The sequence below is a fragment of the Saccopteryx leptura genome, chromosome 5, assembly GCF_036850995.1.
Source record: "Saccopteryx leptura isolate mSacLep1 chromosome 5, mSacLep1_pri_phased_curated, whole genome shotgun sequence".
In the NCBI taxonomy this organism is placed as follows: Eukaryota; Metazoa; Chordata; class Mammalia; order Chiroptera; family Emballonuridae; genus Saccopteryx; species Saccopteryx leptura.
Window position 1 is genome coordinate 186887075 of NC_089507.1, and position 22769 is coordinate 186909843.

General features: G+C 40.7%; 1 protein-coding gene across 1 annotated transcript in view; it reads right to left on the reverse strand.

Annotated features, from left to right (window-relative positions):
- Positions 1 to 433: 433 nt before the first annotated feature.
- The window catches only part of LOC136406625 (adhesive plaque matrix protein-like), a 39521-nt gene continuing 17185 nt past the window's right edge, over positions 434 to 22769 (reverse strand). Inside the window, exons 4-6 of the mRNA XM_066386594.1 lie at positions 10962 to 11100; positions 10644 to 10745; positions 434 to 496 (exon numbers count right to left, since the gene is read on the reverse strand). Coding sequence (XP_066242691.1) covers positions 434 to 496; positions 10644 to 10745; positions 10962 to 11100 — 304 coding nt within the window. The remainder of the gene's footprint in view (positions 497 to 10643; positions 10746 to 10961; positions 11101 to 22769) is intronic.

Genomic DNA, 22769 nt, shown 5'->3' on the forward strand with positions numbered 1-22769 from the left:
ATGATTGCATGGGTTTAGTGAATGAAATGTCATTTAGAGCCAGTCTGACTAGAGGTGGTCCAATGGTTAGAGTATTGATCTGGGACACCGACGACCTGGGTTCAAAACCCCGAGGTCGCCAACTTGAGTGCAGCATGCTCATCAGCCTGAGCTCAGGGTTGCCGGCTTAAGCATAGGATCATCGACATTATCCCATTGTCACTGGCTTAAGCTCAAGATTGCTGGGTTTTGAGAAAGAAAGAGGACAGTGGCTTAGTTGGAGCCCCCCAGTCAAGGTGCATATAAGAAGCAATCAATAAACAACCAAGGTGCCACAACTACAAGTTGAAGTTGATTATTCTCATCTCTCACTCCTCCTCTCTCTCTCTCTCTAAAAAAAACCAAAAAACCCCCCAAAATACCAGTCATTTAGAGCCAGAAGTCAAGGCACACATCATGAAGGAGGTTGAGTGTGAACAGCAGCTTGCTGTGGGTAGTAGGCTAAGGCGATCAGGATCTGATTAAGCAAAGGTGTAGCAGGAGAAAATTTATAACACATATGTAATATTTAATGGGCCTACATGCAACAAAACATTTATAATAATATTTGAGCTGTTTTAACTAGGGTTAAATAGGCTTTCAAATATTTTTGAAATATCAAATCCTTCCCTTAAACACCCATGCGTGTTGCTGAACAAACTATATATTATATATTACTAAGTTTGTTCCTATATAACAAGCTACCATAAACATAGTGAGTTAAGACAACAACCATTTTATTCACTCATAATTCAGTGGATAAGCAATATGGGCAGGACTCAACTGAGTGGCTCTACTGTTGGTCTAGCCTGGGATCATCCATATAGCTTTGGTCACCTGGTAGCTCAAATGGAGCTGGGTGGTTTGAGGGTTTTGGATATATGTTCTAGTTTCGAAGACCTAAAGTCATTGATTCACTCATATTGAGGGTATATGTTCCACCCACTACACTCTCCATCCACGTTCAAACTCACCCATTTCTTCTGCTCTGCACTAGGAGGACTCTGGCTATGGACTCTGTCCTTCCATTGGAGTCATGAAGAAGACTCTTACAAATGAAATCAAGAAAGATAATGGATCTAAAGTCAAAACATTAATCATGCTTTTATTATAGAGAAGAAATTCCAAGTGAGGTTTTAAATTTGGAGATATATCTATGTTATTTATCTAACTTTAAAAACAAATCACCCAGTACCACATTCTGGAATAGTTGTATTGTAAGATGACCAGCCATTTTGTTTAGCACAGTACAGTAAGACATGGAAGGAGCCCATGGTCTTAGGAATGCATAGGAGCTATAGTGGTGACATCTTTATTCAAAGGGGAGAAAACAAATCTGTGTGCTCCTGTATATGTCTGTAGGCTCTGGCCTCAACATGGAAAGTTCTTTCACCCTTTGGGCTTGAGATGCACAGCATTCTACCAGCACTTTTTTTTCTTAACTCTTACATAGAGATTTGTTGATACCTGAATGTAATGTTTTTATTTCCTTTCACTAATGAAAATCTAGCTCGTTAATCTCCTGATATGTTAGAGAAAAAACAACTGTCATTTATGACCTGAAACAGATTCTAACAAAATGGGACCCTAACAGGTTAAAATTTTTTATCTTCTTTCTAAGAGAATCCAAGAGAACCTGCTATCCAAGGAGAATAGTTTCTTGCAATACCTTGTCCACTTGCAGCTGCTTTCTCAAAGGGTATAGAGGGTTCTCAGAGCACTTCAGAAATGTTAATTCACTAATTTCTGAAATGTCCTTAATTAATGTATAAAGAGCAATAATTTATTGCCATTTTTTTAAAAAAGCCACATTAGCATCTGTCCATATCTCCTTTGGCCCTAACCCTTTGGTGCACATTGACCTGACATCCAAATGTCATCATTTGCATCTCTTTTGCCTGAGGGCTTCTCTTGCCACATTTCTCTGCCCTTATCACAGCAGGCTAGCAGGACTGGAGAATTAACAGTCCCCAAGAGCAACCATCAACTAATGAGTGACAAAAATCAAATACGGGCACACAGCACCTCTGCCTCCAGCAAGCTCTCCCCTCTTGTGGCATAACTCTGAGGCTCACGTTCTGCACAGGCTCCACGGTTCCCCAGCAGGATGGAGCTCCAAGTTACCCAGAGTGACACTACACTTGACAATCTACCCTGAATCACCCACCTTGTCCTGGTGTTTTCTAGGGTCACCTCTTAAACACATCACTTGCACTCAATTCCTTGTCTCACATTCTGCATCTGGGGGAAACAGAACTAAGACACAGAGTGATGCCCAGAGTAAACTCATCTGCCTTTAATTAAAGCAGACCCAATCTTCTCTTTGAGGATCCAGAGATCCTTTCATAAGAACATGTTCTTGGCCCTGGCTGGGTGGCTCAGTGGTAGAGAGTCATTCTGGTTTGTGGAAGTCCTGGGTTTAATTCCTGATGAGGGCACACAGGAGAAGTGACCATCTGCTTCTCCTTCCCCTCACCCATCTTACTTTTCCAATGGCATGATTAGTTCTAGCGCTACAGCCCCAGGTGTTGAGGATGGCCCCATGGAGCCTCTACCTTAGATGCTAAAAATAGCTCCATTGCAAGCATGGCCTTAGATAGGTAGAGCATCATCAGCCCCAGACAGGGGTTGCTGGGTGGAACCTGGTTGGGGTACATGTAGAAGTTGTTCTCTTTATCTTCCCTACTCACTTAAAAAAAATAAAAGAAATGTGGCCTTGTTTTATATTTAGAATTGTGGGGTTTATAAACTAGAAAAGACCATAGAGAGACTGACCAGGTGGTGGCACAGTGGATAGAGCGTCGGACTGGGATACGGAGGACCCAGGTTCGAGACCCCAAGGTCACCAGCTTGAGCGTGGGCTCATCTGGTTTGAGCAAAGCTCACCAGCTTGGACCCAAGGTCACTGGCTCAAGCAAGGGGTCACTCGGTCTGCTGTAGCCCCACGGTCAAGGCACATATGAGAAAGCAATCAATGAACAACTAAGGTGTTGCAACAAAAAAGTAATGATTGATACTTCTCATCTCTCTCTGTTCCTGTCTGTCCCTATCTATCCCTCTCTCTGACTCTCTCTGTCTCCGTAAAAAAAAAAAAAAAAAAGACCATAGAGAGTTTTGTACTGAACTCCTCATTCTGAAGATGAGGAAACTAAGAGTGAGATAGGCAGAAATCTTGATTCTTGGGGGTAAAGCAGAGCATCTCTTTGTTCCCACAGCCCCACTGAGCCACACCATATTGATGGTTGAGAGCTGCTATATGTTTTTCTTTATTAAATATGGTGCAATCAAAATAATATACTCCAAAAAGGGAAAGAGAGAAAGTTGAAATAGCAAGAAAAACAGGTGAGAATAAGAAATCAGGAAGGAAGAAAAAAAATTAAGTTAGCCTAGCAATGGAAGGTTAAATTGAGTGGAACAGTTTTCAGTGTGGGACACACATTGGTATTACCTGGGGATCTTTTATTTTTATTTTTTCCAAATTTAATCATTTAAAAATTTTTTTTCAGTTATAGTTGAACTACAATATTATATTAGTTTCAGGTGTACAAACCAATGATGATATATTATATAAGTTACTAAGTGGTCATCTTGATAAGTTTAGTATCCATCTAATACTATCCATAGTTATTAGAATAATATTGACTGTATTCCCTATGTTATGGATCCACTTCCTGGAGATCCTGATTTGATTGATATAGTGTGCAGCCTTGGCATTAGAACTTTAAAAAAAATTCTCAGTTGACTCTAATGTGTAGCCAAGATTGAGAACCACCAGCTTCATGTACCAAACTGTGCAATTCTTCCATTATTGAGAAATCACATTGTTCCCAGCAGGGCCTCTCAGAGGTCAAAAGAGATTCCATAGATATTAAAAAATGAAGACATACAAGAAGAAGTTATAAAACTGTTGGTATATTTTAAAGGTTTACATTTACTCAGTTAACACTTATAAAGAGCACTGTGCAATATTACACCTTAACTCACAGTGCTCGTTCTAGGCCAAATACTGGCCACAAAGATGTCTTTGTCTTAACCTCCAGAACCTGGGAATATTACCTTTCTGATAAATGGGGTTTTTAATATGATTAAGTTAAGGATCCAGAGATGGGAAGATTAGCCTGGATCATCTGAGGTGCTCAGTCTACTCACAAGAGGCCTGAGGGTCAGAGGCAGAGAAGTGAGGCTAGAAGCAGAGGTGGAGGGATGCCGTGGTTGACAGGAGGCCATGCCCCAAAGAGTGTAGGTAGCCTTCAGAAGCTGGAAAAGGCAAGAGTTGGATTCCCTTGAACCCCAGAAATGATGCAGCCCTGACAAAACCTTGACTTTAGCTCCCTACACTCTGACCTCCAGGACGGTGAGGTAATGAATTTGTGTGGTAGTAAATTATTACAGTGGCAGTAGGGAACAAACGGAGGGCTAGGGGTGTGGTTTATTAATGAGATCACTTTTAAAGTTATTTGATAAACGTTTTCCTCACTCTTGTATTCACTCCCATTTCTGGATAATGTAATCTAAAGATAAGTCTAAAATTGGAGCACTTTCTAACTGTGCAGCCCAGGCTAAATGATGACCCTGGCCCCCAAAAGATAAGCTTTGACTCCAAGGGACATAGGATAATGTTGCAGATGATGCAAAATAGTACACACACTTACATTTGCCTAAATATATATAATGTCCAAAACAGAGAATTAGAGATTCTAAAGAATCACTTGTTTTTCAATTCTTCTATTTATCTATTTATTTGTCCATTCAAACCAGTATATTTTGGCTCCTGCTATTGTGTTGTGATCTAGTATTATTAAAATTGTCAGGTAAAATACAATATACACAGTCAAACTTTAACTGCAATCAAACAACAAATGATTTGTTAGTAAGTGTATCCCAAATGTTGCATCATGTTGATAATGTAATATTGCTTGATGTTCATGTGAAATGCAAGTTTGAAGTTTGATGGGGCATCCTATATTTTTATTTGCTAAATCTACCAACACTAAGTGTAGTGGTTCTCAGCCAGAGTCCCAGGGCACACTATTCTGTTACTGGTAATTTTTTGCTATCTTTTGTGAATTATCTATGTTTTAAAAAATCAATTCTCTCTAACTGAATTTACTCTGATATGTAGTCTCTTACAGAGAGAAAAGAGTGAGTGGGTTTCTGGTCAGAATAAGAATAAGAAGAAAGAGGCCTTGCCTGTAATACTTAGACACCTCCATGGGAGATGGGAGATGCCATGCTCTATGTATGAAAAGGTAGAAAACAGAACGGGAGAGCATAGCTGATCTGGTATGTATTTCAGAGGCTCATGAAACATCTTTTGAATTCTGGTCATGATATTCACTAACTCTCTGACATAAGGAAAGTTATGTCCTTTATGAATTTTGGGGATATTTTTCCTGTAAAATTAGAACATTATCTGACTTATAACTCATTTATTCAGTCAACAGAAGTTTACTGCATACCTGCTCTGTGCTAAGCATCATTCCAGCTACTAGAAATACCATGTTGGCCCTGATCAGTTGGTTCAGTGGTGGAATGTCAGCCAGGCATGTAGATGTCCCAGGTTTGATTTCTGGTCAGAGCACACAGAAGAAGTAACCGTCTGCTTCTCCCCCCCTCCCCCCCCTCTCTCTATCTTTATCTCTCTCTCTCTCTCTTCTCCTCCCATAGCCATAGCTCAATTGGTTCAAGCAAGTTGACCTCAGGCACTGAGGATGGCTTTGTAGCTTCTTCCCCAGGCTCTAAAAAAAAAAAATGGCACCATTGCTGAGCAATGGAGCAATGCCCTAGATGGGCAGAGCATCGCCCCCTCGTGGATTTGCTTAGTGGATCCTGGTCGGGGTGCATGCAAGAGTCTCTTTGCCTCCCCTCCTCTCACTGAAATGAAATAAAGAAAGAAAGAAAGAAAGAAAGAAAGAAAGAAAGAAAGAAAGAAAGAAAGAAAGAAAGAAAGAAAGAAAGAAAGACTATGTTTTGGGGGTTTTTTGCATTTTTCTGAAGCTGGAAACGGGGAGGCAGTCAGACAGACTCCCGCATGCACCCAACTGGGATTCACCCAGCACGCCCACCAGGGGTCGATGCTCTGCCCATCTGGGGCGTCGTTCTGTTGCATCCAGAGCCATCCTAGCACCTGAGGCAGAGGCCACAGAGCCATCCTCAGCGCCCAGGCCATCTTTGCTCCAATGGAGCCTTGGCTGCGGGAGGGGAAGAGAGAGACAGAGAGGAAGGAGAGGGGGAAGGGTGAAGAAACAGATGGGTGCTTCTCCTGTGTGCTCTGGCCAGGAATCGAACCTGGGACTCCTGCACACCAGGCCGATGCTCTACCACTGAGCCAACCAGCCAGGGCCAAGAAAGACTATGTTGAACAGGTCGAGCAAAGTTCGTGTTCTCAAGAAGTTTTTTTCTTCAGTTATTGTGATGATTAAAGAAATTCTCACACTCCTGAAGTACATACAAGGTGTTCAATGAACAGTAGACAAGGACTGCTTTAGTACTGATGACTTAAGACCCCACCTTCAATAGGCTTATCCTCAAGTGAGCAAGTTAGTTATGCCTGCCCCATTTGGTTATAGGCCTGGGAAATTCTATTTGGGAGACAACTATTTTAACCTTGAATAACAGAGTATAATTTTCATCTGGGCCTAGGATAAACTAGCAAAAGAGAGAATGGACCTCATTAGGTTCCATACTTCCTCAGTAAGGTAAGTTTCTATGAAGCAGTTCATACAATAGCATGAAGAAGTAGAGTGCATTCTGTAATAATTTGCCTGTGAGTCAAAAGACCAGGTAATGGGTCATCACATCTTTTGCAGCTTTGATAACCCACATGAAGATGGCTGTTAGTCCGATTAGGCAGGAGCCTAGACATCTGAGGGCATACATTCAATTTCACTTACTCAAGTCAAGTTTATCAAATTAATTCTCATGCACAATAAGGTAAACTTCATTTTCACAACTGACTGCTATTCACATTGCTTATGTGCAAAAATGTGGCTACGGCAGTGAACTCTGAGACTGTATAGAAAGAAATTCTGATGGAATCCACAATATTTTCCTTGTGCCTGATGTGCTATGATTTCTTCATTCTGTCTGCGTGCCTGGGAAAGCATATATAGGAAAGACATTTATTAATCCACAGGAGAGAAAATCATCCATTTATTTACTTGGATGAATAAATAGATGCTCCTTATTAAGCATAGTGCTGTATGCTAAGGAGAAACAGAAGAAAAGTCATGTAAGACCTTCCTAGTTACAGTGTGCTCAATCCATGGACAATGAGCATCATTGTTTGTGCATTCTTCAGACAGGCGGAATCTCTGGCCCCATCTCAGACCTACTGAATTAGCATCTGCATTTTAACAAAGGTCCCCAGGTGGTTCAAATGTACATTGTAGTTTGAGAAGTCCTGACACACACAGTCATGCTCACCAGGAGGGACGCCTGCCCTGTGGAGAGATAATTTACCCATAAGTTAAGTAGCAATGAGGACAACTATATGATTTTTCTCAAATTAAAATTCAAACTTGCTACAGTGATGTCCTTCGCTTTCTTTTCGCTCACTGTTATTACAAACTTTTCTGACCAGAGGTAATTGTGCTGAACTAATTTAAAACTGTATTATTCCTGTCTATATATATTTATTTCCTGGGTTTTATTTCTTCCTCAAGAATTCTTAGCTTTAAGCATGCAAATTCTCTAGTGACATTGTTTTTGAATGAATACAATCTCACTAACATGGGAATGGTTTTTTGCCCTTAGCTTCAAATATTTGTGCCAATAGGTAATATCAAATTAACAGAACAAATAGAAAAATGACCCCCAAATCAATTAAATTAGGGTTTGCAATATTCTTTGTATTTGCAGTAAAGTTTAATATGTCTTCCTTTTTGCAAACCCACATTGATTTTTTTTAAATTAAGATATGATTCACATACAAAAAAATAACCATTTTAGAGTATATAATTCAATGGTTTCAATACATTCTCAAGGCTGTGCAAACTTCACCTTGTTTGTAGAACATTTTTATTTCTCCACAAAGAAACTCAATTCCATTAACAGTCACGCTCCGTTCTCCCTCCCCACACCGCTGGTCATCACTAATTTACCGCCTGTCTCTATATATTTATTTCCTTATTCTGATGTTACATACAAATGTGATTATCATACATGTTGCCTTTTGTGTCTGATTTCTTTTACCCTTTCACATTTTCAAGCTTCATTCATGCTGCAGCCTATCTATCCTTTTATTCTTTTACATAGCTGAATAATATTCTACTGTACAGACATACCACATTTATTTATCCATTAATCAGTTGATGAAAACTTAGGTTGCTTCTGCTTTTGGCTACTATGAGTAAAACTGCTATAAACACTTTTTTTTACAAGTATTTGTATAAACATGTTATTAACACTTTTCTGTATGTACTTAGGGATGGAGTCATTGGACCATATGATAACTTTATGATTAGCATTTTGAAGAACAGCCAAACTGTTTTCACAACAGCTGTACTATTTTAGATGTGCAGCTGCAATGAACAATGGTTTTAATTTCTCCACATCCCTGCCTACACTTGATTTTGTCTGTGTTTTTTATTATGGACCTGTTATATGGTATAAAATGGTATTTCATTATGGTTTTTATTTGCATTTTCCTAATAACTAATGATGTTGAAAATATTTTCATGTGCTTTTGGACATTTGCGTATCTTCTTTAGGGAAATGTCTATTCAAATCTTGAGCCCACATTGGTCTTTCTATTGGTGAGTTTCAACATTCTTTATATATTCTGGGTACTAGATCCTCAATAGATCAATTATTTGTGATTGGTTCATTTCCAGAGTTGCAAAATTTAACTCTAGTTAGTAATTCTGACTATTTTTGACAATTTTCTTCTAGACTTTACAGAGGATACAATTTTCAGAGGTTAGTACCTTACTCTCCCTATTTTGCTGACATCAACCACATTAATTATTTTAAAGTAAAGATATAAAAGACTTAAAATATTGGTCTTAGGGGAAATTAGAAAGTTTATAAATTTCATCTTGCTGTACCATTCAACACTCCCCTGTGATAAAAAACAATGCCATGTATATGATTATCTGGCTGTATGAACATTGTGCACATTCATTTTACTGAGAATATTGTAAAGATATAGAGAGGGCCTGTAATGGCTTAATCACGAATAAATAGGAGGATATTTTTTAAAGATGCCTATTTCTCAAAACGGCAGCTAGACTTTGGAAACATGGACTACCTAGCTAGGCAAAGTATGTTGCCTTCGGCCTAACTATTGATAGAATTCAAGAAATATAGTAAAATAAATCTTGATTTTGGTATTTCATGTTCCAGCTCTGGCCAGGAAGTTGATTAAGCATTGCCAGAGCTGAGATGAACATTTCCCACTGTGGAGTGGTGTCCCCAAAGAGCAGGCAGGCTAGAATGTAGTCTCTATACCAGGCGTCCCCAAACTATGGCCCACGGGCCGCATGTGGCCCCCTGAGGCCATTTATCCGGCCCCTGCCGCACTTCTGGAAGGGGCACCTCTTTCATTGGTGGTCAGTGAGAGGAGCACTGTATGTGACGGCCCTCCAACAGTCTGAGGGACAGTGAACTGGCTCCCTGTATAAAAAGTTTGGGGATCCCTGCCTATACTTTTGTATACATTATCCAGACTGCTTATGATCCTGGTGTTGACGGTGTTTCTTTTTCTTATGTTACCATTTAAGATGATATTCTGTTATGAAAGCCAGGTAAGGATGTGTGTTCAGGAGAAATCAAATCTCAACCCGATCTCATCTGTGAGAGTAACTTACCCAAAGTCAACATTTCTCATATTTCAGATCATGTACAACACCATTATATGTCTTTAGAGTCAGGGCTTATTGTCAGGGACCAGGAGAAAAATTTTGCTTACCCTGCAGAGTCATGGATGGCCTCAATATTAGACTTTTAATTTTGTTTTTAGATTATATTGCGGTGGGAAGGAGCACTACAGGAGTGATAGAATATAAAACCTTGCTACTTAAAGTACAGTCTGCAGATGATAGTGCAGTGTGTTGACAATTAGCTCTGCCATTTTATGAGACATTTTTTATATAGATAGTATCTAAGCCACCACCCTAAGACCAACTGAACCAGAATATACATTCAACAAACAAGATCTCCTGGTGACTCTGTGCACATTAAAGACTGCCAAGCACTGCCATAGGTAATTTGCCCACGGGTTGCTGAAGTTTGATTGCATTCACTCCATTAAACAAGGCCCTAAGGAATTGAAAAGGTTGTTTTCGGTCTTTCTAGCTACTCTGCTCCCTTCACTTCCAAAAGCAACAGGGCAGCCAAAATAGTCTAACCTCAAAGCGGCCTCGTAAACTATTAGCTGAGTTATATAAATATCATTTCATATGGTACTGCGGTAAAATTTCTATGGCAAGAAACAGAGAAAAGTCATGCCTCTTCCCCCCAATAAATTTGAATTATTCTTCCTAAAGAAATTTCGTTGTCACATCATTCCATGTACTAAACAGTTTACATTTTCTTTGGCTGCTTCTTGAAAGAGATGCCAACCATTATCCTTGGACTTTTGATAGGGAGAGGTGGCAATGATGATAATGGGCAGCAGATCTTACCTCACTGCGTAGGTGAAATTTCTGAAATGCATTGAAAATATGCATTGTCACATTAAATGAGAAATGACGTAGGAGGTTATGCAGGGGTCTTGGGGAAAGGTTCTGGAAGATAAGATTAATCGGTATCAGGAATTGTCTTAAAGCAAGTTCTCTAAAGTCAGGCTGAAATAGGGATTCAGGTGTGTACAATGGTTCGAGGGAGAGCCCTTAGGTAAAGGGGAGTAAGGGGAGCAGGAAGGGGCAAGAAGCAGATGAGCAATGTAGTAGGTATCTACCTTCTACCTGATCCCACAAAGAAATCTAAAGTATGAATCTTACCACAGAGCCCTGCCCTGAGGCAAGGGGCGTCACCTGCAGTGTCTCCATGTCAGTCTTTGACTGCCTGCAGATGGTAGACATGGCTTCCGGAGTGAAGCAGCTTCCCTTGGCCAAGGGCAGGTCTCCAGAGAGGTGGCCCCTGAAATAACCAACACAGCATCTGGAACATGGTGCACCAGTTGGCTGGGTCCCCTACTGGGTGGGCTACAGATGATTCTATTGGAAGAGATCGGCCACTCTGAACTTCTGTACTATTAATCATGGCTACACAGCTCAGTAAACTCTGACAACCGCAGAGACCACAAAACAAATGTTGATAGAGGGCACATTTTTCATTCATCCATATTTACTTCATCTGTAATTTTAGCCCCAATGATGTATATAGCTCTAGCTAAGCACTGCACTGATATTTAAATTTTCAATATATGGTGTCATATACTTTGGGTTCCCTTAAATACAAAGCCTAAAACAAAGATTTGGGCACAGGTAGCATATCTGGGAAGTAACTCCAAGAAGCATGAGGGAGAGTTAGAGCTCCAGTAAGACTGGAAAGGGAGGAAGGAATTACTCTAAAACCGATTGTGACCTGTAGTGAACAGCGCTTATTGAGTGTAGAATCACGTGGGCAAATGGAACTCAGTCTCGCTGCGTTTTTGAGGAATGCACCCAGAATTGTGCCGCTGAATCTCATTGCTTGTTATAAAACTCTTTCTTCTGAAAGTGTTAACTTCACAGCATATCCTGGCTATCCTGGTTGTGGGCTATATATGTGACTTTAGAGGAAAGAAAGATAAGTTTAGGATAATCAAAGGTTTTCTACAAGAAGCAAGATATGAGTAGGGCTAGAGACATTGCTCCAATTGAGACAGACAAAGGCTAAGGGGTGTGATACTCTACCAAGTAGAAGAAAGGGAGTCTAAACTTGACCCAGTATAAAATGAATTGTTCTGAAATTAATATGGGCACAGTGTATAATAACAGCACTGATCTGTTGGGATCCTTATAGCAGAATATTGTAGTAAGATGGGCAAGCACGCAGCCATGCAACAACTAGGCATTAGTGCCAACTGTATACCAGCACTTGCAACCTGGGGACAGAAAGATAGCTTCCAGGACTCCAGTGTGGCTGTCCAGCCTAGGTCACGACTGAACAGCCTTCTCCCAAGGCTCAGTATTTGTCCTCACATGTGACCCATGTTTCCCGCTCTAAGGTTTAGGGAAGGGGGCCACCTCAGCTGACTCAGCTTGAATCTGTGGAGGTCCTGGCACAACGGACAAAATTTCTCCTACGTCAGCAGAAAGGGCGGCTGCTGACCCAAAGCTCAATGGGCGGAGGTGTGGTTCTTGCTGTCACTGAACTACACCAGCTTTTCTCCTCTCTATACTTCATTTCTTTTTTCTCTACGAGTAAGAAAAGCCTATTGGAGAATGTCTACAGCCTCTAATATAGACTCTCTGCTTTGACAAAACCCCAACTCCCTGATCCCACAAAGAAATCTAGAGTATAGAAATCTCATTTTATGAAACTAACACCTCATACTCTGTCACTTGTGCAACCTGTTCTTCCATAAAGGTCCAGGGATGCTTTTGATTCTGTCTTTCAATTGGCGTGGCAAAGTCACTCCTCATATGAAAGGTCCTTTGCCCATTTGCAAGGTCCATAAAGCAACATTTTTTCATATTCGTTTGAAATTAGCCACCTTGTATCTGGCAGAAAGCCTTCACCTCATCAATTTTTATAACTCACAGCAAACTCAGGCACACCTTTCCTTTCTGCAGAAAGCTATTCTATGGTATGTCTTGACTTTCTAGCTACCTAAACAAATATTTTTAAATAAATTTCACATTTAATATTTTTCCATTTACAATATTTTTAAAGAAAAAGATACTTGTGAGAAAACGTGCTGATTGAAAATATAATAGGCCTGGCTGGTTGGCTCCGTGGACAGAGCATCTGCTCAGAGTGAGAAGGTCCAGATTCAATCCCAGTCAGGGAACACATGAGAAGCAACCATCTGCTTCTTTCCCCTTCCTCTCCCTCTTCTCTCTCTCTTCCTTTCCCATAGCAAGTGGCTTGGTTTATTCAAGTGCTGACCTAGGCACTTAGGATAATTGAGTTGATTCTAGCATCAGCTCCAGATGGGGTTGCCAGATGAATCCTCATTGGCGTGCATGTGGGGGTCTGTCTCTCTATCTCCTCTCCTCTCGTTAAAAAGAAAAACAAAAAAAAAGTCTGACTAGGCGGTGGTGCAGTGGATAGAGTGCTGGACTGGAATGTGGAGGACCCAGGTACAAGGCCTTGAGGTCACCGGCTTGAACACGGGCTCATCTGGTTTGAGCAAGGCTCATCAGCTTGAGCCCAAGGTTGCTGGCTTGAGCAAGGGGTCACTTGGTCTGCTGTAGCCCCACAGTCATGGCACATATGAAAAATCAATCAATAAAAAACTAAGGTGCCGCAAAAAAGAATGGATGCGTCTCATCTCTCTCTCTCTTCCTGTCTGTCTGTCCCTATCTATCCCTCTCTCTGTCTCTGTTTCTCTCTCTCTCTCTCTCTCCCCTCTCTCTCTCTATATATATAATAATATATATATATATTATTATATATATATAATGGGCCAAGCCAATGGAAAGTCTTTCTATTCAGAACACAGAGCCATTCACTACAAAGCCAGGGAGGGTTGGCTTACCCAAACTTAGCAATAGAATCCAGGAATATGGCATAACTTGGAGATGTAGCAGGTTCAGTTCCAGACCACTGAAGAAAAGTGAGTTGTAATGTTTTTGCTGGTAGAGGGTTTTGTCTTCAATTTGTAAGAAACTCAACATCTGTGAGGTACAATAAAGCAAAGCTCAATGAAACTAGGTATTTTATTCCTGTAAATAAAATACTATCCCAGATGTATTAAATGACAATAAATGTCAGTGCTTATAAGAATTTCCAAATCTTCTTGATCTATAGCAGAATCTAAACATATCAGGTACTCAACCTACCAGTCTAGACAGAGATTCTAGCTATGCTTTTCTGAATAAAGCTACCTGAGGGAATCTATAGCATATGTCCTTGAATTTCGGATATGTTGGCAAATGCAAGTTCAATCAAAGGCAGTAATGTTACAAGTATTCTAAATATAGTTACAATAAATTTCAACAGCCACATTAATAGTACATACAATTGTGAACAATGCTGCTATAAACATGGGGGTGCATTTCTCCTTCTGGAATCGTTCTATGGAATTCTTGGGGTATATTCCTAAAAGTGGGATAGCTGGGTCAAAAGGCAGCTATTTTTTGAGGAATCTCCATACTGTTTTCCACAGTGGCTGCACCAGTCTGCATTCCCACCAGCAGTGTAGAAGGGTTCCCTTTTCTCCACATCCTCGCCAGCACTTATTCTGTGTTGTTTTGTTGATGAGCACCATTCTGACCGGTGTGAGGTGATATCTCATTGTGGTTTTAATTTGCATTTCTCTAATGATTAGTGATGTTGAGCATTTTTTCATATGCCTATTGGCCATCTGTATGTCCTCTTTGGAGAAGTGTCTATTCATTTCTTTTGCCCATTTTTTGATTGGACTGTTTGTCTTTCTGGTGTTGAGATTTACAAATTCTTTATAAATTTTGGTTATTAACCCCTTATCAGACGTACTGTCAAATATGTTCTCCCATTGTGTAGCAAAGATCTGGAAACAGCCCAAGTGTCCGTCAGAGGACGAGTGGATTAAAAAGCTGTGGTACATATATACTATGGAATACTACTCAGCCATAAGAAATGATGACATCGGATCATTTACAACAACATGGATGGACCTTGATAACATTATACAGAGTGAAATAAGTAAATCAGAAAAAACTAAGAACTATATGAATCCATACATAGATGGGACATAAAAATGAGACTCAGATACATGGACAAGCATGTGATGGTAACAGGGGGTGGGGTGGAGGGGTGGGGAGGGGGCGAGGAAGGTGAGCGAGGGGGTAGGGGGAGGGGAGGAGCACAAAGAAAACCAGATAGAAGGTGACAGAAGACAATTTGACTTTGGGTGAGGGGTATGCAGCACAATCAAATGTCAAAGTAATCTGGAGATGTTTTCTCAGAACATATGTACCCTGATTTATCAATGTCACTGCATTAAAATTAATAAAAATAAGATTAAAAAAATAGTACATGCAATACCTAAAACCTAGGTGCAAATTAAAGCTGTTTCTTTAAATGGTGAGAAAATCAAATTGTGTAGAAAAGAGTCATGATCTTGGGAATACATGCTAGAAAGGTCTAGATTCTCAAAGACATGGGACATATTTTTTTTTATTTCACTAAAAAGAGAAATAAGCATTCATGGTTAATGTTGCAGCACTACATTGCACTAAGTGAAAAATTTTATTTGGTTGCTTTTTTCGAAAAAGAAACTATTTCTGAACATTCAAGAAGGGCTGACTCCAGGGCAGTCAAATTATAAATGTCATGTTTTGATAAGAATTTGAGAGAAAGAAACAGTGTATCTGTCAGCCTTGGACATGCAGTAATGATGCCTCCAGTTTTATGTATATAATGACTTTGGTAAACATTTCAGTTTGGTTCTTTGGGATTTGAAAGACTTGCTGCAAGAAAACAAAACCCACAAAGGGTTCATTTCATACCTTTGCCTTTTCTAGCCAGCCTTATTATTCAACACCCAAAATTTCATACAAGGATAGATTTGGAAGGCACTTTAAAAGCCATGTAGTCCAAGTTCCTACCCACTCAGGAATACCTGATAGGTATTTACTCTCAGCTTCTGTACTTCTGGGGGAAAGAAGACATGGGTCATTTGTCAAAGTCTCATTCTGCTACAAGGCCACAATTGCTTTTCCTCTTCTCCTCCTCCCTCCATTTCTCCACCCTACCTCACTCTTTCTTCATCCCCCTTTTCTTGTCTCTTCTATTTCCTCTTTTCTTCCTTTGTCCTTTCTTCGCCATCTTTCCTTCATTCTTTCTCTCCTTCCCTTCAACCCTCTTTGTACATTCTCCTGTCTTTCTATCCCTACCTTCCTTTCCTCTTTTTAAAAAATTGCCTTGATATTGAAAAGTTTGACCTCCTGCTGTGCAAACATCCACCCCATCTACATCTGCCCGTTTGTACACAGTGCTCAGCCTCAGAGCCCAACAGAATAACCCATCTGGCTTACAGAATGCTTTCCTTCCAAATTCTACCAAGGCCTCCGGTCTCTTCCTTTCTCCACTTCCAAGTCTCTCCAAAAACTCACGCTTATGATTTATGAATTGGAAGCTGGAATTTCCAGTTAGAGAAGAAACATTATTTTTAACGCTTATAGATTAGGTTTTTTGGGGGTTTTTTTGTTTTTTGTTTTGTTTTGTTTTTAATGATTTGGGTCCTTTATCTTAGGGTTGGCAAAGGAGCTGGCCAAATAATAGTCAAATCTATTGCCTATTTACCATGTGCCAGATAATGAGCAACCTTTTCATAGTGACTAGCGACTATCTCATTGAATGTCTTCCACCTGCAAGAAAGCTATTATCAGTGTTTTCATACAGAGTTTAAGAAACATGCCCACCATCAACCAGCTGAGAAATGAGTGTCTAGCAATAAACCTATATTCGTCTGACCACGTGTTCTCACGCCTCCCAAAGTCCTGTCTTTACATGCAGACAGTGCTTAATTTCCAAAAAGGCATAGAAGCTAACTTTAAATTCTGCCCGGTTGTTCTAGTTAGCATTCCCAGGAGCACCGGAAGCTCTGTACCCCGTATGAGGTCATCGCCACGGCAGCCACCAAACCAGCTGGGCTATCTCTTGCCACTTCTCCCTTGTGCGGCTGTTCCTTTGTCCTGGACCACGCTCCTCACGCTTCTTCCCCTCGTGCGAGGCCTGCACCCTTCCTTTCAGACCTGCGCATGCTCATCCTGCCCCTCCGCAGCTCCCTGAGACCACCTCCTGCCCCGACCCTGCCTCTCGGCGCTGTGGCTCAGCCCAAGAAGCGTCTGGTGCCTGTCTGAAGTTCTGTGGGTGCCTCTCTCCACCCCATCTGATTCTGAGAGTTTCCAGGGCAGACTCCCTGCCCTGGGGAAGGCTTTGCACACAACAGGCCCTCGATGCACGCATGTTGGATATGTTATATCGCTTTCCGAACATCTCCACTAAGTCATCTAGGCTTAGATGACTTTTTTTTCTGGATCTGCACACACAGCCCTGATATCTCAGAGGAACACAAGCATACCGCAACTCCCAAAATCCCTTTTTAAGACTGCTCGTCTGCTTTACAACAACACCCAAACTTTGAGATTCTTTCAGCAGCCTGTTTAGAGAGGAGGGAGTTGGTAAGCGGTATGTTTAGCGCTTTAATTCCTCATTCACACACAACCAATAAAGAAAAATGATAGTAGTTCCCAGAGAGTCTCAGCTTAGAGGAGATGGTGGAAGATGACTGCCCTTGACCCAAGGTCTCGAGGGGAGCGCAGGCTTCCTCTGGCTCATGAGCAAAAGCCCCCTGAAGCATCAGAACATCATTTTCTCTCTTAATAAAAGATGAATCCCAGTGTAAAAGACCATGTGGGGACCATCATTACTAGTTAGAGAGGCCGTTCCATTGCCCTGTGCCGTGTCTGACCTGCTCTGGACAGCTGTATAATGTGCTGCCAGGGCTGTCAAAGGAAACCGAGGCGGAGCCTGTGTAGACCCAGATCAAGAGGCCAGCACTCTGCTCTCATTTCCGACATTCCCATTTCCATTCCTTGGTTTCCATTTCTGTTTATCAGACCATCTCAAAGAGGCTTTCTTATTCTCCGCTTCTCCGTGGCATGATCAGCATGTTTTAAACACACCCACATGCAGTCTTTCTTTTGCTGGGGGCTCACCACTCTATTTTATGGTCTAGCCCAGGGGTCGGGAACCTTTTTGGCTTAGAGAGCCATGAACACCACATATTTTAAAATGTAATTCTGTGAGAGCCATACAACGACCCATGTACCTTACACATTATCCAATAAAAATTTGGTGTTGTCCCGGAGGACAGTTGTGATTGGCTCCAGCCACCCACAACCATGAACATGAATGGATTGTAATACATGAAAATGTTTTATATTTTTAACGTTATTATTTTTTTATTAAAGATTCATCTGTGAGCCAGATGCAGCTATCAAAAGAGCAATATCTGGCTCTCGAACCATAGGTTCCCAACCCCTGGCTAGCCAATTTCCAGTGGTTAGTAGCAGCTACCACACTTCTGAATACTTCCTAATGGAAAGGCCCTATGAGTGGCACATTCGTTTGAGTTATATCTTTTAATGCTTATTAATCTTGAGGCAGATACTTGCATTATTTTGATAAATCCATAACTAATAATATTATGTTATACAATTATATGTAATTAATGTTTAATAAAACATGCAATGGAATGTGTGATTAAATAATAATAATAATCTTCATTTTACAACTGAGAGATCATTCTGTGTCCCTCAGCTAATGAGTATTGACTTTGAATGTAGACTTTTCTAACTCTTAAGTTTTTGCATTTTACTACTCTGATATACTACCTGTCTGTTCATCCTTCAAGGCCAAGTTTAAATACCCTTTATATGAGGAGACTCCCTTGGTGACAACAAAGTCAATTGAGTGATTTTTTTCTATCTCCCTAAAACATTTTTATGTATATTACTGAATAAATCTGAGTCTCCTCGAGCTGGTCACAGTACAATGCAAAAACCAGACAAAATAGCAGCCCTATATCCAGAAATGGTCGAAAACTCACCAAATCTGTTTTGCAAACTCTTAAAGCATAACCAAAGGTGGATTACATTTATCAAACTTAATATAAATTCAAAATATTTTAAAATCATGAAATAGTTCTCTATATATAGAGATAGATATATATACTTAGATATAGACACATACTTATATACATGGAAACAAATGAACACTGAATAAAAATCAAGATTCATGGTGAGAGTGGGTTAATCATGAAATAAATTTCATTTTTTTCCCCTTATTTTTCTTTTAAATCTATTCTGTTTTGGTTCTTTCCCTGCCCCTGGAAGAAAGAAAGAAAGAATAAAATAAAGGAAGAAAAGAAGGAAAGGAGGGATGGAAGGAAAGAGGGGTAAAGGGAGGGAGGGAGAGAGAGAGAGAGAAGGAAAGAAAGAAAGAGAGAGAAAAGAAAGGGAAAGAAAAGAAAAGGAAGGAAGGAGAGAAAGAGAGAGAGAAAGAAGAAAACTTAGTAAATGCAGACCGCATGACTTACCTTTTATGTCACAATTACTGTATTTCCCCAGGTATAATAAGATGTACCTTTTTTCAAAAAATGTGGGGTTTAACAACTAGGTGTGTCTTATACAGTGGTTGTGGCATTTCAAATGCCATAGATGGAACTGAGGACAAGGTAATATATGAAGACACTGATTCATCATCAGACACAGATGAGGACAAGCTGAGGGATGGGAGTTTTGACAGTGATGAGGAGTTGTATGAATTTTATGATGAATAAAACTTAAGTTCAATAACTTTATGAAATACATTTTTTTTTCTAATTTCGGGCCCCTAAATTAGGGTGCATCTTATACATGGGAACATCTTATACATGGGGAAATATGGTGTGTCATAAAAATGCCCTATCATTTTATTTTATCTTATTTTTTATTCAGTGAGAGGAGGGGAGGCAGAAACAGACTCCTACAAACACCCCAACTGAGATCCACCCAGCAAGCCCACTAGGGAGCAGTGCTCTGCCCATCTGGGGCATTGCTCCATTGCTCAGCAATCAAGCTCTTCTTAGCACCTGAGGTGAAGGTCATGGAGCTATCCTTAGCACCCAGGGCCAACTCACTCCAGTTGAGTGATGGCTGCAGAAGGGGAAGATAGATAGAAAGAGAGAAGTGAGAGGTAGAAGGGTGGAGAAGCAGATGGGCACTTTTTCTCTGTGCCCTGACCTCGTATCGAGCATGGAGCATCCATATGCTGGACTGACACTATACCACTGAGCCAACTGGCCAGGGCTCCTCATTGTTTTAAATCAGAATAGTGATTAAAATGTCCAACTCGTCTATAGTCATACAACACTGAACGTGCCTGATCTTGTCTAAAACATCCAAGTCCTTGTAATTGTCAAAGATCCTTGCTAGGAAGGAGGAAAGATATTGAGAAGTTTTGACTTTTATAGGATTAGGGCATGGAAAGGAATCACAAGACAGCTTATACTTGACTGAAACTCTTCTAGGCTGCCTTTATGCTTTCTGGCCATAAAAGTAATATTTTATATAAGCAGTATATATTACACAAAAATATGTAATATTAAATGTAGCAAATATTTTACAAATTCAAAACAGCACAAGAACAGAAATCAAAGTTCCCCATACCATGCCAAAGGACCCCTGTCAACATTTTAATGTACACCAATGAAATTTCATTCTCATCTGTAGGTGTATGTATCACATCATCATGTTGAGGGAGCTACTTGATCTGGACTGTCTTTTTCAAATCTTAGCAATGTCTTTCTCTGTCACATAATTCTTTTTTTTTTCTTTTTCAGAGACAGAGAGAGAGTCAGAGAGAGGGATAGATAGGGCCAGACAGACAGGAACGGAGAGAGATGAGAAGCGTCAATTGTTAGTTTTTTGTTGCGACATCTTAGTTGTTCATTGATTGCTTTCTCATATGTGCCTTGACCATGGTGCTACAGCAGACCGAGTAACCCCTTGCTCGAGCCAGCGACCTTGGGTCCAAGCTGGTGAACTTTGCTCAAACCAGATGAGCCCACGCTCAAGCTGGCAACCTCGGGGTCTCAAACCTGGGTCCTCTGCATCCCAGTCCTCTATTCACTGCACCACTGCCTGGTCAGGCATGTCACATAATTCTTGATTGCAATAAATAAAAATAAACAATACATTGCCTGTTAATAATAACCATAACTGCCTGACCTGTGGTGGCGCAGTGGATAAAGCGTCGACCTGGAAATGCTGAGGTCGCTGGTTCAAAACCCTGGGCTTGCCTGGTCAAGGCACATATGGGAGTTGATGCTTCCAGCTCCTCCCCCCCTTCTCTCTTTCTCTCTCTGTCTCTCTCTCTCCCTCTCTCTCTCCTCTCTAAAAAAATGAATAAATAAAATAAAAAAATTAAAAAAAAATAATAACCATAACTTCTTTGATTTTTACAACTAATCTAGAAAGTGGTCAAAAGTATAGGTCAAGAGTCTAAACCCCAGAGCTAGACTCCTTGGGGTTATTAGAGTACCCCCCACACACTCATTAACTGAGTGCCCTTCAGTAAGTGAAATCAATTAATGTTTCTATATCTCAGTTTTCTAATGTGTAAAATGGGGACAATCATAGTAACTTTCCTCAGAGGCTTTATTGTGAAATATAGACTATATAAATGAGCTTAGTCTTCTTTCATAAGAGTCCAGCAAATGGTAAGTTCTGTAACTAGTAGCTCTGAAGATGGAGACAGTAACAATGCTGATAGAATCATGCAATAGGAACTATGGTACTCAAGAGTTTATAATAATTTACTTTGTGAGATGAAATGAGTGCAAATCAAACAATTAGAAAAGTTTTATGTGCTAATTGAACTATTTAAATGCTTAAAAATGTCATAATTGATTTTAATAAACAAGATGGAGCTTGGGAGAATTTAAGCTTATTTGACTCTATGTTGGCAAATATGTAGACATTGATGTAGCCATAGACACAGATATAGATATAGATATAGATCATAGATATAGACATGGATGATATAGATAGATATAGATATAGATAGTGTTACGTTCCCTGCACTGGGTTCTATTTCTTAACATTTTTCTGAGTATTTTTCATGTCCCCTAAAATCCAACTAGTTTTGTAAGATAAAGTTATGATAGTAAGCTTCTCCAATCCTAAAAAATAAACCATAGTACCATGCAGAGAAGCCACACAGGAACCTTACTGCTTCTGCCCATTCTCATTAGACTTGACTACAATCAGAGCAGATCAGAAAAAAAGGGTGAAGCTAATGGCCTGGCATCATCCCCTCCAATCACCTGCCAGAAATTGGTGTGAGTGGAACCTTTCTTTTAAAACTGAGAGGCCCAAACAGAATTGGGGCAGATAGTCCAGCATAAGAATTAAGAAGCAGGGCCCTGGCCGGTTGGCTCAGCGGTAGAGCGTCGGCCTGGTGTGCGGGGGATCCGGGTTTGATTCCCGGCCAGGGCACATAGGAGAGGCGCCCATTTGTTTCTCCACCCCCTCCCTCCTTCCTCTCTGTCTCTCTCTTCCCCTCCCGCAGCCAAGGCTCCATTGGAGCAAAGATGGCCCGGGCGCTGGGGATGGCTCCTTGGCCTCTGCCTCAGGCGCTACAGTGGCTCTGGTCGAGGCAGAGGGACGCCCCGGAGGGGCAGAGCATGCCCCCTGGTGGGCGTGCCGGGTGGATCCCTGTCGGGCGCATGCAGGAGTCTGTCTGACTGTCTCTCCCCGTTTCCAGCTTCAGAAAAATACAAAAAAAAAAAAAAAAAGAATTAAGAAGCAGGACTGCAGGACTTCTGTCAAGATGTGGAAGGAGGAGCGCTAGGAAGCCCTGAGTGGCAGTTCATACTCACAAGCCCAGATGTTTTTATACTGTCAGCCTGAAAGGTTTCATACATTTTCTTTCCCTTGATGATGTCTTTTTATTCACTAGGCCTGGGCTTTGAAGAATGATTAGGAGTTTTTTAAAGAAAGCAGGAACTTATCTGCAATGATATGAGACAGTCAGGGTCTTGGAAGCGAGTGTTTCTTGGAGGCACTGCGATACCAGGCAGTTCCTCTGAGTCAGTGGTTCTCATTTCCTGCTGCTTGGTTAGAACT